This window comes from Scophthalmus maximus, chromosome 5 (genome assembly GCF_022379125.1).
Source record: "Scophthalmus maximus strain ysfricsl-2021 chromosome 5, ASM2237912v1, whole genome shotgun sequence".
Lineage (NCBI taxonomy): Eukaryota > Metazoa > Chordata > Actinopteri > Pleuronectiformes > Scophthalmidae > Scophthalmus > Scophthalmus maximus.
Genome location: NC_061519.1, coordinates 26,925,001 through 26,940,306, shown reverse-complemented (window position 1 = coordinate 26,940,306; position 15,306 = coordinate 26,925,001). Strand labels below are relative to the sequence as shown.

The 15,306-nt window shown below is 45.8% G+C and overlaps 1 protein-coding gene across 2 annotated transcripts in view; it reads left to right on the top strand.

Moving 5' to 3' along the window:
• adcy8 (adenylate cyclase 8 (brain)) overlaps nt 1-15,306 on the top strand; it is a 67,316-nt gene that overhangs the window by 46,978 nt on the left and 5,032 nt on the right. For both annotated transcript variants that reach the window (XM_047332258.1, XM_035634116.2), the window contains 7 exons: nt 244-344; nt 872-1,073; nt 1,854-1,943; nt 2,387-2,559; nt 3,141-3,219; nt 11,282-11,440; nt 15,126-15,272. In XM_047332258.1, the coding sequence (XP_047188214.1) occupies nt 244-344; nt 872-1,073; nt 1,854-1,943; nt 2,387-2,559; nt 3,141-3,219; nt 11,282-11,440; nt 15,126-15,272 (951 nt within the window). The remainder of the gene's footprint in view (nt 1-243; nt 345-871; nt 1,074-1,853; nt 1,944-2,386; nt 2,560-3,140; nt 3,220-11,281; nt 11,441-15,125; nt 15,273-15,306) is intronic.

The following is a 15,306-nucleotide window of genomic DNA, read 5'->3' as shown; positions in this document are numbered from 1 at the left end:
TGTGCTCGTCGGCTTGGCACCTTCCCCAGGACCCCAGCGCTCACCCACCGGCTCCTGTCTCTCTCTGACGCTTGTGTTTGAACCGTCGCATGCGTCTGTGTCCGAGCGTTTGAGGCGCGTTTCTCAAGAGCGTTCACATTTTTATCTCCGATTGTCTGAAAACGTGTTTTCTCCGTCTTCCCCTCACCTCTGTCTCTCTTCCTCCCTCCCTCTCTCGGCTCCTTCTCCCCTCCCACGGTGCAGTACTCCCAGATGAGGGACGAGGTCTTCAAGTCCAACCTGGTGTGCGCCTTCATCGTGCTCATCTTCATCACAACCATCCAAAGCCTTCTTCCCTCTGCCAGGTGAGGCGCGGCTCTGCCAGGTAGCTCCCAAAGCCAGAACATCTGGATCGCCCCCTGGAGGCTAGCGGCAGTATAGGTTATAAACCCCGCCCCCATGTTAGAAAATTAGTAATTTTATTTATGTGTGAAATACCAAGAAGTAAGAAGTATGAACGTTATTGTGTTGGATTACATCTTTACTTTGAGTAAACATTGGCTTTGGGAATGAGCGGTAGCTAAAAATGCTGCGATGCATTGCAATGTATGTGAAATTCTCTTTGTGTATCTGTGGATATCAAATTTGATTTGATTTGATTTGATCTTTATTTATCTCGAACAATGAATCAATTTCAAAACAGAAAAACAACATATTTTCCATGACATAAACATCAAATGAAATGGAAAAAAACTAGGAAATATGTTTTAATCTTCAAGAAAGCCAGATCATTAAAAACCTTCTGTGAAGAATAAGAATAATTAAAAAAAAAATTATCATAACATTTTGAAGATCATTATTATCATTTTTGCCATGTGTTGTGTTCGTGCAGGATGGTAACCATGGTGATCCAGTTCTCCATCCTCATCGTCCTGCACTCCGGCCTGGTCCTGGTCACGACGGCGGAGGACTACAAATGTCTGCCTCTGGTCCTGAGGAAATCCTGCTGCTGGATCAACGAGACGTACGCCGCGCGGAACGTCATCGTCTTCGTCTCCATCCTCATCAACTTCCTGGCAGCGATGATCAACATAGTGAGTTCAATTTCCAGTGCAAGATTATTATTAAAACACTGTTATTTATGTAAACAAGTTAAGTGTCTCCTGACTTGGCTTTGTCTCAGTTTTTTTTTCAAAAAGCAAGGTGTCGTGTCGTGTTGTGTTATGTTGTCATATAACTTCATCGTTTCCTGTTCGTTGGTGGCTAAACTTAAAGCCCCAATGTGTGATTTTGTAAATTTCTGGCGACATCTGGTGGTGAAGTTGCAAACCGCAACCGGCTGAGCAACCGACAGGGGACACTTTATGGCGGCGCACCACTGATTCCATTTCCGGTTTCTGGCAGCGTCTGAAAATTCAACGTGAACTCGACGTGTTCTAGACTCTTTAGTTCAACAAGCGTATTCAACAGGACGTAGAAACATGGAGACTCACAAGGAGGTCGGTCCACCTCATGTTACTGTATTTAACTCATTCACAGTTGACGAAAAAACATTGGGATTGTGCATATATGAACATATAGTTATGGACAATATATTCAATTTCTCTGAATAAGTTCCGCTGCGAGGATCTTTGAAGCTCGAGGCTAAACTCTGTGACTTCTGATGCTAACATTCGATCATTTATATCAGACGAGCCAGAAGTGTCGATGCATCACTTCCCGTGTAGCAGGAAGTTGCTTCCGGTCATAAACTAGACGCCAACTCCCGTAACAGATCGGATCGGCAGAAAGTTTTTATTCTATTTTTTGCTGATCACGCAGCAGCTTGATGCTCGTACAACAACGATGATCCTCCCTGTCGCTCTCTCTCACAGCTGTGGTGTGACTTAGACAAGTCCGACACCTTCGGGAACCAGACGTACAACGAGTCCGCCGCCGTCCCAGACATCTGCTTCTACCCAGAGGTACCGACCCACCGCGGCAGTCGGCTCCATCTGTTGTGTGTGTGTGTGTGTGTGTGTGCAAACAAGAGCTGTTTTTAAAATACATAAGAGTTATTCACTTTTTATATTCGTCACTGAGTGGAATGCCCCTTTGATAATCTTTAAAGGGGCATTCCACCCACTTTACACGTACGGGGCAGGTCAGTGTACTTGTTACTAGCCTGTGATATTAGCTGTGTACAGTCTGACATTGACGTCAACATCTTTGAGGTTACAGGTTTAACGGCAGAATTCTAACTGTTGGAATATTTAATGTTCACCGTATGTCAGCAAAGTTCTTTCAAATCCAGATAGAAATGACGATGTTTGAAACTGACGATCTGACTGTAAAGTTTTGAGATAAAGCATGGACCCGCTGATGAAACCATATCTCTGATGCCCCCCCCCCCCCCCCCCCCCCCCAGTACTTCGTGTTCACCGGCGTCCTGGCGATGGTGACGTGCGCCGTGTTCCTGCGGCTGAACTCGGTGCTGAAGTTGGCGGTGCTGCTGGTGATGATCGCCGTGTACTCGCTGCTGACCGAGGCCTTCTACGCCGCGCTGTTCGTCCGCTACGACACCGTCCACCACAACACGCAGTGAGTGTGCTTTGGGTCACGACGCGTTGAGCTCTTCGCGTTACGAGCATCTTAGCGTTGAGGACTATTCCGCCTTCAAGCGGGGGTTTTCTGTCCAGTACGAGCTCCACGGGGGGGGGCGGGGGGGTCTTTTCTTTCAAGTCAAAAGGCCGAGATGAAATTCGTGTCTGCGTCTCGGCGAGGGGAATGATGATAGGTTCATTATTTACATCGTCTTCCCGCTTCCACCGTCTGGGACCTGGTTTCCTGCCACGAAGTGACTGGACGTCTCGAAGCTCCTTTTACATCCCCCGACTGTTCTCAGTACAAAAGAGAGAGGCTGTGAAGGCGACGTCTGCAACGAGAGGGAGATCTCAAAGTTCAACGCGTTGGCGCTCGTGGGCTGAAGACTCGGACGGCGGATGTTGGAGTTCGGAGAAGAGTTTGTGTTTCAGAGTTGTGTTAAGTGTTCTGTGAAACCGCCGCAGAGAAAAAACTTCAGCGTCTTCAGGAACAAGAAGACGTGAACATTCCCGACATGTAAAAATGAGAATCGCTGTCACGTGACCTGGTTTGTAAAAAGTCTTTTTTGTTCCCAACAGAAACTTCCTGGGAACTAAAGAGACGTCGCTGCTCCTGATGGCCATGTTCCTCCTCGCGGTGTTCTACCACGGCCAGCAGGTGAGGAGAGCAGCCCTCACATCATCTTACCATGATAATATCAATCTTTAATCTGTGCAGGTCCAGGTAAACCCAACCATCACAGCGGCGTTACAATTTAACAAACCTCACATTGGACATTTGGGACAAAATCCTTTAATTGTGAGGAGCAAAGAATTGGAGGAGTTGTGAGATTAATGAAGAAAGATTCTGGATCGTTTGACCTCCAGTCTTCGAAACGTGTTCCATGTATTCAAAATCACAGTGAGCTTGTAACCACCTGACACACGGAGCTTCTGTGAGGTTTGACCGCTGCGTAACATCGGACCTGCTGGTGTCAACCACCGCCTTGCTTTTTTAATATTTTTTTCTCCATGGCAACCTTTGACCGCGTAGCTCAGAGGCTCGTGCGGGAGCTGAGGCTCCTCGTTTCTTTGTGGCCACGTGAAAGTAGAGAGCAGACGCATTCTGAAATCCTCCCGACGCGTATGGATTTTTCCCCCCCAGTCGATTCTCCCACTCGTGTGGGGAAGCGGAGCAGAGACGATGACGACCAACAGCAGGAGGCGGTCAACAGGCACGGGACGGCCCGGTCAACCAAATGTGACATATAGATAATATATGATATAATTATATAATAATATAATTTTTTTAAATTAATTTAGTGAAGTTTGATGAAAAAAAGGTAAAGGTTATTAAAGAAATCTGGGATTTTATAACAAAGCTATTGTATTTTATATACTATATATTATATATAATAATATATATTTATATTACAATTAAAAAAATATTATTGTAATATTGTCTCAGTCCTGGCGGAGGCAGAATATAATTATTTAAACATATAATTCATGTGCAGTTTTTAGCAAAAACTGTGAAAACTATAATAAATAAATATTTCCTGGCAGATATATTATAAGAAATATTTATGAGAAAACCTGCCAATCCAGGTAGGGGACATTTTTTAATGATTAATTATTTGTAAATTTAGATATTTTTGTTACACATCGCAGGGAGATATTGAACAAAAATAGTTTTTGACTGATATCTTTTTATATTTACTTCATGGTTTTGGGGTGACATGGGGGATGACACCACAGACATCATATCTGTTGCCGTGGTGTCATCAGACGCGTCCGATGAAAACAAACATTTACCTTTTTAAACTGTTGAACATTTGAACATTTGGTAACACAGCACCAAACTAAAAGCGGGAATATTCAAGCAGCGTCATCGTTTGCTCTCTGTGTTTCGAGAACTGGGCTCTTCAGTCCTTAGCAGCTGGAAGTTCATTCATCCGTCGTCCATTGTTGAGAAAATCCGAGGCGGTGGAAACATTCGCGAGAGCTTCTTTCAGAGGAGACGTTTCAGACATGTTATTGTGTCGAGGAGAAAACAAAGGGCCAATTGGAGCAGAGCGATGGACGACGCCCGCTCCTCTACTCTTCTTCACGGCGTCTTCCATCACAGGAAGCTCAGTCTCATTTACGCTTGTTAAATCTGAGCGATTTGTCCGACGTCCTGGCGGCGCGATGTTTGATGTCTTCACGATTACATTCACGTCGTCGTCCACAGGCCCGTTATGTATAATGAAGTGACGTCGGCGGAGCACAGAAGCCCAGATGAGGTTGTTCGTCATGAACCCGGCTTCCTGTCACGGCAGTAATCACGTTATCAAGCGCAGCGTTTCATTACGAGGCTCTTATTCTGAAATGACAACACACTTTTCTTTGAGATCATTGTTTGAGACCCGAAGACGAATCATTAGATACGTTTTCATGTCCAGCATTAGTAAGTATGATCGAGTGTTAGATCAATTTTTAATCTTAACTAAAGCAAAAACTATTATGAAAACTGAAAATAGATGCTTCACTTTCACTTTGACAGATCTGCACACGTTACAGTCTGTATATGAAAAGATGGACGACATTACAGCTCCCAAAAGTGAAGCCAAATCATAATGTTTGCCCCCCGGTGGCTGGCTGCAGTATAGGTCATAAGCCCCGCCCCCTCCATGTTAGCAGATGGGATACGGACCAAACTAAAAACATCAAAGTAGACGTATAAAAAAAAAAACAGATTGACAGCTGAGAACCTCGATACCACGGCTTCACTCAGCGAGCAAGACTCCAGATGACGTCAAAAAACACGAGATGCGGCGTCCGGATCATCAATATTTCAGCTTCGTGATATCATATTAATAATTAAGAATACATGAACTGCTCTGGTTTAGGACTCCTCTCAATGTCTATGAGTTGTCAGCACTTTCACAAAAGTGTTTAAAAGCCCCGGTGTGTAATTTTCGTAATTTTCTGGCGGCATCTGGTGGTTAAGTTGCAAACCGCAACCAGCTGAGCGACCGACAGGGGACACTTTATGGTGGCGCACCGATGATTCCATTTCCGGTTTCTGTCAGTTTCTGTTCAAAATTCAAAATGAACGCGACGTATTCTGGAACCGTTTAGTTCAACAACCGTATTCAACAGGACGTAGAAACATGGAGACTCACACGGAGGTCGGTCCACCTCATGGAACTATATTAACTCATATGAACAGAGTTATGGACAATATGTTCAATTTCTGTGAATAAGTTCTTATAAATATTACACACTGTAGCTTTAAGGTTACGTTTGCCTGAGAACACTTCTGGACTTGAGTATTTATACAAATTGTTCAACCGGTTCTTAATGGAGTCGAGGTTCGTCTCTAAAATCTTTAAAGTTACCAAATTTGTATCAGTACGAACTGTTTTTTTTAGACTTTATTTTTGTTTGCCCCGTTGTTTGATTTCGTCTTACACGATATATTTGAGCCCTGCCTTAGTTTCAGACGGACATTACTCTGCCGTGTGCACTGACTGACGTGTTCATCACGAGGGAGGAACAGAAATGGATCGTTCTCTTCCTCTCGGAAGGTTAACAGAAGCCATTTTTGCGTGAATGTGTCACGCGCCGCGTCGGTTTCCTCCGGCGGAGCGGCGACGTTACTTCACCGGGCCACCGTCTCACTATCCCGCCGCCCAACCGAACCCTGCAGGCTTTGCATTCTTAATTAGAAACACGGAAAATGAGATTGAAGTTTCACTCGTATGATTAAGAGACTAATGGATTCCACGATTAGTCACAAAAGTGTTTCCACCAATCAACAGAGAGAGAGAGATGTTTGAATCCTCACAGGCTTATTTAATTTTCAACATTACAGATTTATTTTTTCCCCTCGCTCCCACAAGCACAAACAACTTTTGTTTGGCTCCTAATGTATTCACATGACTTTGTATTAATTGCGCATTACGAAAAGCAATTTGTGTTGCCTATTAGACTCTTTTTTTTTCGGCACTTCAGATTGATCACGCTCTCGTGTTTCATAATTGATCCAACCTTTTAATGGATTTTCTTTTTTTAATTTAGCCGCTCGTTCCACAGCTGCAGTTTGGCCTCTCCATCATCTAAATGATCCCAAACAATCAGACTCGCTCCAGATCTTTGGTTCATTTTTTTCAAGCGATAAAGTAACTAACAAATCATAGGTCTGCCTGGAAAGTCTTATAAAGGCTGTGAGGAAAATAAGCAGTGTTGGATTAACAGGTCTCTCCTGAGGCTTGAGAAGTAGCAGGAATTGTTTGGAGAAAAGGGAAAGTAGTTCTGACTTATGAGCAGCTGAGCATCGCTATGTTCCCTTTATTTCTATTAAATTTCCCGGGGACACAGGATTGAGGGAACATAGTGTTGAGGGAACATAGTGTTGAGGGAACATAGTGTTGAGGGAACAGAGTTGAGGGAACATAGACTTGAGGGAACATAGAGTTGAGGGAACATAGTGTTGAGGGAACATAGAGTTGAGGGAACACAGGGTTGAGGGAACATAGTGTTGAGAGAGCATAGTGTTGTGGGAACATAGAGTTGAGGGAACATAGTGTTGAGGGAACAAAGAGTTGAGGGAACATAGAGTTGAGGGAACATAGTGTTGAGGGAACATAGAGTTGAGGGAACATAGTGTTGAGGGAACATAGAGTTGAGGGAACATAGAGTTGAGGGAACATAGTGTTGAGGGAACATAGTGTTGAGGGAACATAGAGTTGAGGGAACATAGGGTTGAGGGAACATAAGGTTGAGGGAACATAGTGTTGAGGGAACATAGTGTTGAGGGAACATAGAGTTGAGGGAACATAGTGTTGAGGGAACATAGTGTTGAGGGAACATAGAGTTGAGGGAACATAAGGTTGAGGGAACATAGAGTTGAGGGAACATAAGGTTGAGGGAACATAGTGTTGAGGGAACATAGTGTTGAGGGAACATAGGGTTGAGGGAACATAGAGTTGAGGGAACATAGAGTTGATGGAACATAGAGTTGAGGGAACATAAGGTTGAGGGAACATAGTGTTGAGGGAACATAGTGTTGAGGGAACATAGTGTTGAGGGAACATAAGGTTGAGGGAACATAGAGTTGAGGGAACATAAGGTTGAGGGAACATAGTGTTGAGGGAACATAGTGTTGAGGGAACATAGAGTTGAGAGAACATAGTGTTGAGGGAACATAGTGTTGAGGGAACATAGTGTTGAGGGAACATAGAGTTGATGGAACATAGAGTTGAGGGAACATAAGGTTGAGGGAACATAGTGTTGAGGGAACATAGTGTTGAGGGAACATAGTGTTGAGGGAACATAGTGTTGAGGGAACAGAGTTGAGGGAACATAGTGTTGAGGGAACATAGAGTTGATGGAACATAGTGTTGAGGGAACATAGAGTTGATGGAACAGAGTTGAGGGAACATAGAGTTGAGGGAACATAGTGTTGAGGGAACATAGTGTTGAGGGAACATAGAGTTGAGGGAACATAGTGTTGAGGGAACAGAGTTGAGGGAACATAGTGTTGAGGGAACATAGAGTTGAGGGAACATAGTGTTGAGGGAACAAAGAGTTGAGGGAACATAGAGTTGAGGGAACATAGTGTTGAGGGAACATAGAGTTGAGGGAACATAGTGTTGAGGGAACATAGAGTTGAGGGAACATAGAGTTGAGGGAACATAGTGTTGAGGGAACATAGTGTTGAGGGAACATAGAGTTGAGGGAACATAGGGTTGAGGGAACATAAGGTTGAGGGAACATAGTGTTGAGGGAACATAGTGTTGAGGGAACATAGAGTTGAGGGAACATAGTGTTGAGGGAACATAGTGTTGAGGGAACATAGAGTTGAGGGAACATAAGGTTGAGGGAACATAGAGTTGAGGGAACATAAGGTTGAGGGAACATAGTGTTGAGGGAACATAGTGTTGAGGGAACATAGAGTTGAGAGAACATAGTGTTGAGGGAACATAGTGTTGAGGGAACATAGTGTTGAGGGAACATAGAGTTGATGGAACATAGAGTTGAGGGAACATAAGGTTGAGGGAACATAGTGTTGAGGGAACATAGTGTTGAGGGAACATAGTGTTGAGGGAACATAGTGTTGAGGGAACAGAGTTGAGGGAACATAGTGTTGAGGGAACATAGAGTTGATGGAACATAGTGTTGAGGGAACATAGAGTTGATGGAACAGAGTTGAGGGAACATAGAGTTGAGGGAACATAGTGTTGAGGGAACATAGTGTTGAGGGAACATAGAGTTGAGGGAACATAGTGTTGAGGGAACATAGAGTTGAGGGAACACAAGGTCGAGGGAACACAGGGTTGAGGGAACATAGAGTTGAGGGAACATAGTGTTGAGGGAACATAGTGTTGAGGGAACATAGTGTTGAGGGAACATAGAGTTGAGGGAACATAGTGTTGAGGGAACATAGTGTTGAGGGAACATAGTGTTGAGAGAGCATAGTGTTGAGGGAACATAGAGTTGAGGGAACATAGTGTTGAGGGAACATAGTGTTGAGGGAACATAGAGTTGAGGGAACACAAGGTTGAGGGAACATAGTGTTGAGGGAACATAGAGTTGAGGGAACACAAGGTCGAAGGAACACAGGGTTGAGGGAACATAGAGTTGAGGGAACATAGTGTTGAGGGAACATAGTGTTGAGGGAACATAGTGTTGAGGGAACATAGAGTTGAGGGAACATAGTGTTGAGGGAACATAGTGTTGAGGGAACATAGTGTTGAGAGAGCATAGTGTTGAGGGAACATAGAGTTGAGGGAACATAGTGTTGAGGGAACATAGAGTTGAGGGAACATAGTGTTGAGAGAACATAGAGTTGAGGGAACATAGAGTTGAGGGAACATAGTGTTGAGGGAACATAGAGTTGAGGGAACATAGAGTTGAGGGAACATAGTGTTGAGGGAACATAGTGTTGAGGGAACATAGTGTTGAGGGAACATAGAGTTGATGGAACATAGAGTTGAGGGAACATAGAGTTGAGGGAACATAGAGTTGAGGGAACATAGTGTTGAGGGAACATAGTGTTGAGGGAACATAGAGTTGAGGGAACATAGAATTGAGGGAACATAGTGTTGAGGGAACATAGTGTTGAGGGAACAGAGTTGAGGGAACATAGAGTTGAGGGAACATAGTGTTGAGGGAACATAGTGTTGAGGGAACATAGAGTTGAGGGAACATAGTGTTGAGGGAACATAGTGTTGAGGGAACATAGTGTTGAGGGAACATAGAGTTGAGGGAACATAGTGTTGAGGGAACATAGTGTTGAGGGAACATAGTGTTGAGAGAGCATAGTGTTGAGGGAACATAGAGTTGAGGGAACATAGTGTTGAGGGAACATAGAGTTAAGGGAACATAGTGTTGAGAGAACATAGAGTTGAGGGAACATAGTGTTGAGGGAACATAGAGTTGAGGGAACATAGAGTTGAGGGAACATAGTGTTGAGAGAACATAGACTTGAGGGAACATAGAGTTGAGGGAACATAGTGTTGAGGGAACATAGAGTTGAGGGAACATAGAGTTGAGGGAACACAAGGTTGAGGGAACATAGTGTTGAGGGAACATAGTGTTGAGGGAACATAGAGTTGAGGGAACATAGAGTTGAGGGAACACAAGGTCGAGGGAACATAGTGTTGAGGGAGCATAGTGTTGAGGGAACAAAGGGTTGATGGAACATAGAGTTGAGGGAACATAGTGTTGAGGGAACAAAGGGTTGAGGGAACATAGAGTTGAGGGAACATAGTGTTGAGGGAACAAAGGGTTGAGGGAACATAGTGTTGAGGGGACATAGTGTTGAGGGAACATAGTGTTGAGGGAACATAGTGTTGAGGGAACAAAGGGTTGAGGGAACATAGAATTGAGGGAACATAGAGTTGAGGGAACATAGAGTTGAGGGAACATAGAGTTGATGGAACATAGAGTTGTGGGAACATAGTGTTGAGGGAACAAAGGGTTGAGGGAACAAAGGGTTGAGGGAACATAGAGTTGAGGGAACATAGAGTTGATGGAACATAGAGTTGAGGGAACATAGTGTTGAGAGAACATAGTGTTGAGGGAACATAGAGTTGAGGGAACATAGAGTTGAGGGAACATAGAGTTGATGGAACATAGAGTTGTGGGAACATAGTGTTGAGAGAACATAGTGTTGAGAGAACATAGTGTTGAGGGAACATAGAGTTGAGGGAACATAGAGTTGATGGAACATAGAGTTGAGGGAACATAGAGTTGTGGGAACATAGTGTTGAGAGAACATAGTGTTGAGGGAACATAGAGTTGAGGGAACATAGAGTTGAGGGAACATAGAGTTGATGGAACATAGAGTTGTGGGAACATAGTGTTGAGAGAACATAGTGTTGAGAGAACATAGTGTTGAGGGAACATAGAGTTGAGGGAACATAGAGTTGAGGGAACATAGTGTTGAGGGAACATAGAGTTGAGGGAACATAGTGTTGAGGGAACATAGTGTTGAGGGAACATAGTGTTAAGGGAACATAGTGTTAAGGGAACATAGTGTTGAGGGAACATAGTGTTGAGGGAACAAAACAAAAAGAAGATTTTGGTTATGTTTCCTAATAGGAACTTAAGTGAGGCGGAGGTAATGAGAGTGTCCACACGGATGATAAGACAGAGCTGAGAGACGAGACAGGAGGCGTGACGATGTGCGGAGCAGGTATAGCAACAAGACTTCACCCACGTCTTTTGTCTTCTTTTTTTTCCGTCTCCAGTTGGAGTACACGGCCCGGCTCGACTTCCTGTGGCGCGTCCAGGCCAAGGAGGAGATCAACGAGATGAAGGAGCTGCGAGAGCACAACGAGAACATGCTGAGGAACATCCTGCCCAGCCACGTGGCCCGCCACTTCCTGGAGAAGGACCGGGACAACGAGGTCTGTACTAACTTGTCTCACACCGAATTATTCTCTTCCCGGTGACGGTCCGAATGCGTCCACAGACATTCGCGAAACCGGCTGGATATAAGTAATCGCTCATGGAAAACATTCAATGCTAATTCCAAACCTCAAGAGTCAGTTGATGAGCATGTCAGAGCGTCTTGACAGGAAAAAAAACCCAATCAAACTCCCATTAAGAGTTTCATGTGTTCCCTGGTTGGATTTTCTGACTCGCTCAAATATCAAATGTCAGAACCTGAGATGTGTCCTTCGCTACACAGATCAACAAGTGGTCAGTGCATGGTGTCCCAAAAAGCTACCCCAGTCAGAGTGATGGCAGAATGTCCGTCTCCATAGAAACCCTCCGTCTCCGTCTCGGTACATTTAGCACAAATGGGCCGACGACCTCACTGGAGCCAGACTAGACGAGAGTCAGGACAGACATTTCCGCGACAGACCGAACGCTAAACTATAAGTAAATGGACCTGAGATGCTCGTCGCGGCGCAGAGGACCGGCTGTGATCGCACTTCAGTGAGTCGGTCGGTCGAGTTGAATCAAGCACCATTTACCATTCGCCCTCTGTTTACTGTTGCCAGTCCAGAGCCCGACCTGTCTGAACCTTGTGAGTAGTGTAAGTGTGATGATTACTGACAGGAAGTCATGGACGGAGCTGGAAGAAGTCCGACCTTCGAGCTCCGTATGTCGGCGCCTCAGCTCAGAGTTTTTCCATACGGCACCACCTCCTTCAGCTCCTTGTTCACCAGAGACCTGTCCCACAACAGTGCCCCTGCGTTCATCACAGTTCGGTCCCTGCGCTTGTGCTCCGGCCCGTGAAGGAAAGAAAAGGCTCGGTAATTGCTTTTTAAACAACTCTTCAGCGAGAGAGAGAATTGTTGGGGCGGTTCATTCAGGCGGAAACGCTTTTTGGTTGCGTGCGTTTGATTTGATTTTAATAACACGTTGTCAGTCAGCGGCAGAGAACACATTGATTGGTCCCTCCGCCGACTCTCCAGAGTCAAGCTTCTGGTTCACCTTCCGCCCTTCTGTGCTTTTTCCTTTTGTACTTTCAGCGTCGAACACGCGAACGCACAAATCCGATGGGTCGTGAAGCCGGCGCAGCTTTTGCACCCAGCTACTGAACATTGAATTCAGTTTTTCATCGCTGCCTATCTGCCAGATCATCCCAGCGTTCCTCAGATCCTTTCTCATTGTATCCGGGGTTTTGTAAAGTGTCGCGGTCGACATCCGCGCAGCACGAGGCGCAAAGTGCGCCCGATGGGAGCGGCGTTCGTTTCGCAGCGATTTGGCCCGAAACCAAAGTATTTGGACGAAGCGGGAGTGACCTCACGATGACACGAGGATCCGAGGCGTCGTCCTCCGAATGTCTTTCCCCACTTCTGTGACAATCCGTCCGGCGGCTGTCGTGATACTGACGTTCGGACTTGGTTCTAATGAGATTCACGAGGATAATCGGAGCTTAAAAGTGTGAAAACTCCATAATCAAAGGCTGGTTGATAACTGCACTGCCTGCAATTAAGATTTAAAAAAAAAAAAAGGAGATGACTTTAGAATGACTCTGTTTTAATATTCATCACCAAGGGTTTGACGTTAGTAAGTTAAAGTTAAAGAAAACAAACTTTTCCCGTCTCCACCCGTCAGTTCTGCTGAATTCTCTCCGCTCGCCGGCTGGATAACGGCCGATCGCGTTGCTGGGCGGAGGCGACGGTTATCGCACGCCGGGGTCAAACCGTGGCATCGCCGCACGCCCGAGCTCCGCCGGCCTCCGTCATTATCGACTCCTCCGATCTTCCGCGTCGCCTCCCGGACAAAAGGGCGAGCGGCCGATGAATTATGAATGTCAGGCGAGCGGCGCTGATATGGCCCTGCTCCCGTGCCTGCTCCTAATTAAAAAGGACACGATTAGAAATGCATCCATTAGGTTCGGTCGGGTCCTAATCACTCGTTACATTATTAATCAGGCTGTTTATTGTTCCGCGATTGGAGCTCCGGGGTCGTCGGTTCGCTCCGACGCCCCCTGAAGAGGTGTCGATCATCTCTGGAATTAATCAGGTGACGTCACGCCGAGTGTCATTCACATGATGCTTTTTGTCTATTGTTTGTCTCGATTTCATCAGTTCACAGCAAAAGGTTTCATCAGCGTCTCGTTGCAGGAGTGTTGTCGTTGTGCGACGAGCTGGAGAGACATGACGTTAATAATCTCGTAGAATTTGTTCTGCAGCGTTTCAGAGATGCGACTAACGATTCTTTTTTTTCCCCGATCGATTGATCTGTGGATTATTTCCTCAACTAATTGATCAGTTGTTTGGTCCATAACCTGTCGATCGTGTTTCCCGAATCACCAAGATGATGTCACAGAGGAGACAAGAAACCACAACATATTCACATCTCAGAAGCTGAAATCAGAGAATTTTTACCTCCCCCCCATTAAAACTACTTGAACTGATAAATCAATGATCAATATTGTCGCCGATTCATCTCGTCGCCGGTCACAAGTGGATCAACTGTCGCAGCTCTAGATCTGACTTTAACGTCCTCAGCTCCGACTCTGACGCGGTCGGTCCAACTCCCGTCGTTCTGACACAAAGAATCTGTGACGACGAGCACCAGCCCCCCCCCCCCCCCCAGAATAGTGACGCGGAGCAGAACCGAGAAATTAAATCAGCTTGACTTTTACCAACTTTCACTCCGAGGCTTTGGCATTTGACTGAGCCCATTAAGAGTTTATAATGTCAGTGGTGATGTCACAATGAAGTCAAAAGGCTTATTTTCATAAGCATGTAATTACATTTAAAAAAGACTCGGAGCAGAATACAGAGAGGGGGGCGGGGGTGGGGGGGACCAGACTTCTCCTGAATTATTAAACTGAAATGTTGAACTCTGGCTGGACATTATGTTTTGCCAACCTATTATTAAAACGTTTCCCAGAACGACCGAGATTAATTTGCTGCGTGTTGCGTTGGTGTGCGAGGACACGACGCTGCTGCGGCTGGGCCACGGGGCAACAGTGCCCCCCAGTGGAGGAGACGGTGCAGCGCAGCCACTGTGGACGAGGAACTCTTTAACCCTTTAACCCTTTAACCCTTTAACCCTTTAACCCTCGGGCATCAGAGTCTTATTTCATTTGAAACAAGTTGCAATCCAACAAATATATAAAAATTCAAAATAAAGTGCAAAGTGATGTGACGGGAGACTGGAGCGGACTGATGATGACGAGAAGCGACACGGTAAAAGACAACGGGCCCAGACACACAAAAAACTCTGGGTTTTCCGTTCTCCACTGTTACCGTGAGCGGGTTGTCCACCGGCCAAAGGGTGCGGCGGTTCGATCCCCGCCTCCTTGAGCAGACACACCGACACCCCCCAAAGCCCCGCGGCGGTCGGACAAGCCAACGGTCCACGAGCGTGAGTCAGTGGTTCGAATCGGAGGCGAAAATTGTCAAAGCGTCACTGTACATAACTGAAGCTGTTTACTCTTTTCAGTTAACTTGAACATGATTCCTTTCATTCATCAAACCCCCCAAGACGCTCAGACCGTAAACCCCCACAACGATGAGACTTTACTCGTCCGGATGCAAAGAAATGACTCGTATCATCCAGACCATCGCTCCATCCTCTCTTGAGCCGACAGGAATGATCGGACGCTTTGTCTCGTCCTCACAGGAGCTGTACTCGCAGTCCTACGACTCGGTGGGCGTGATGTTCGCCTCCATCCCCGGCTTCGCCGACTTCTACTCCCAGACCGAGATGAACAACCAGGGGGTCGAGTGCCTGAGGCTCCTCAACGAGATCATCGCCGACTTCGATGAGGTGAGAGACGGCGCTTCGACACCCCCGGCCCACT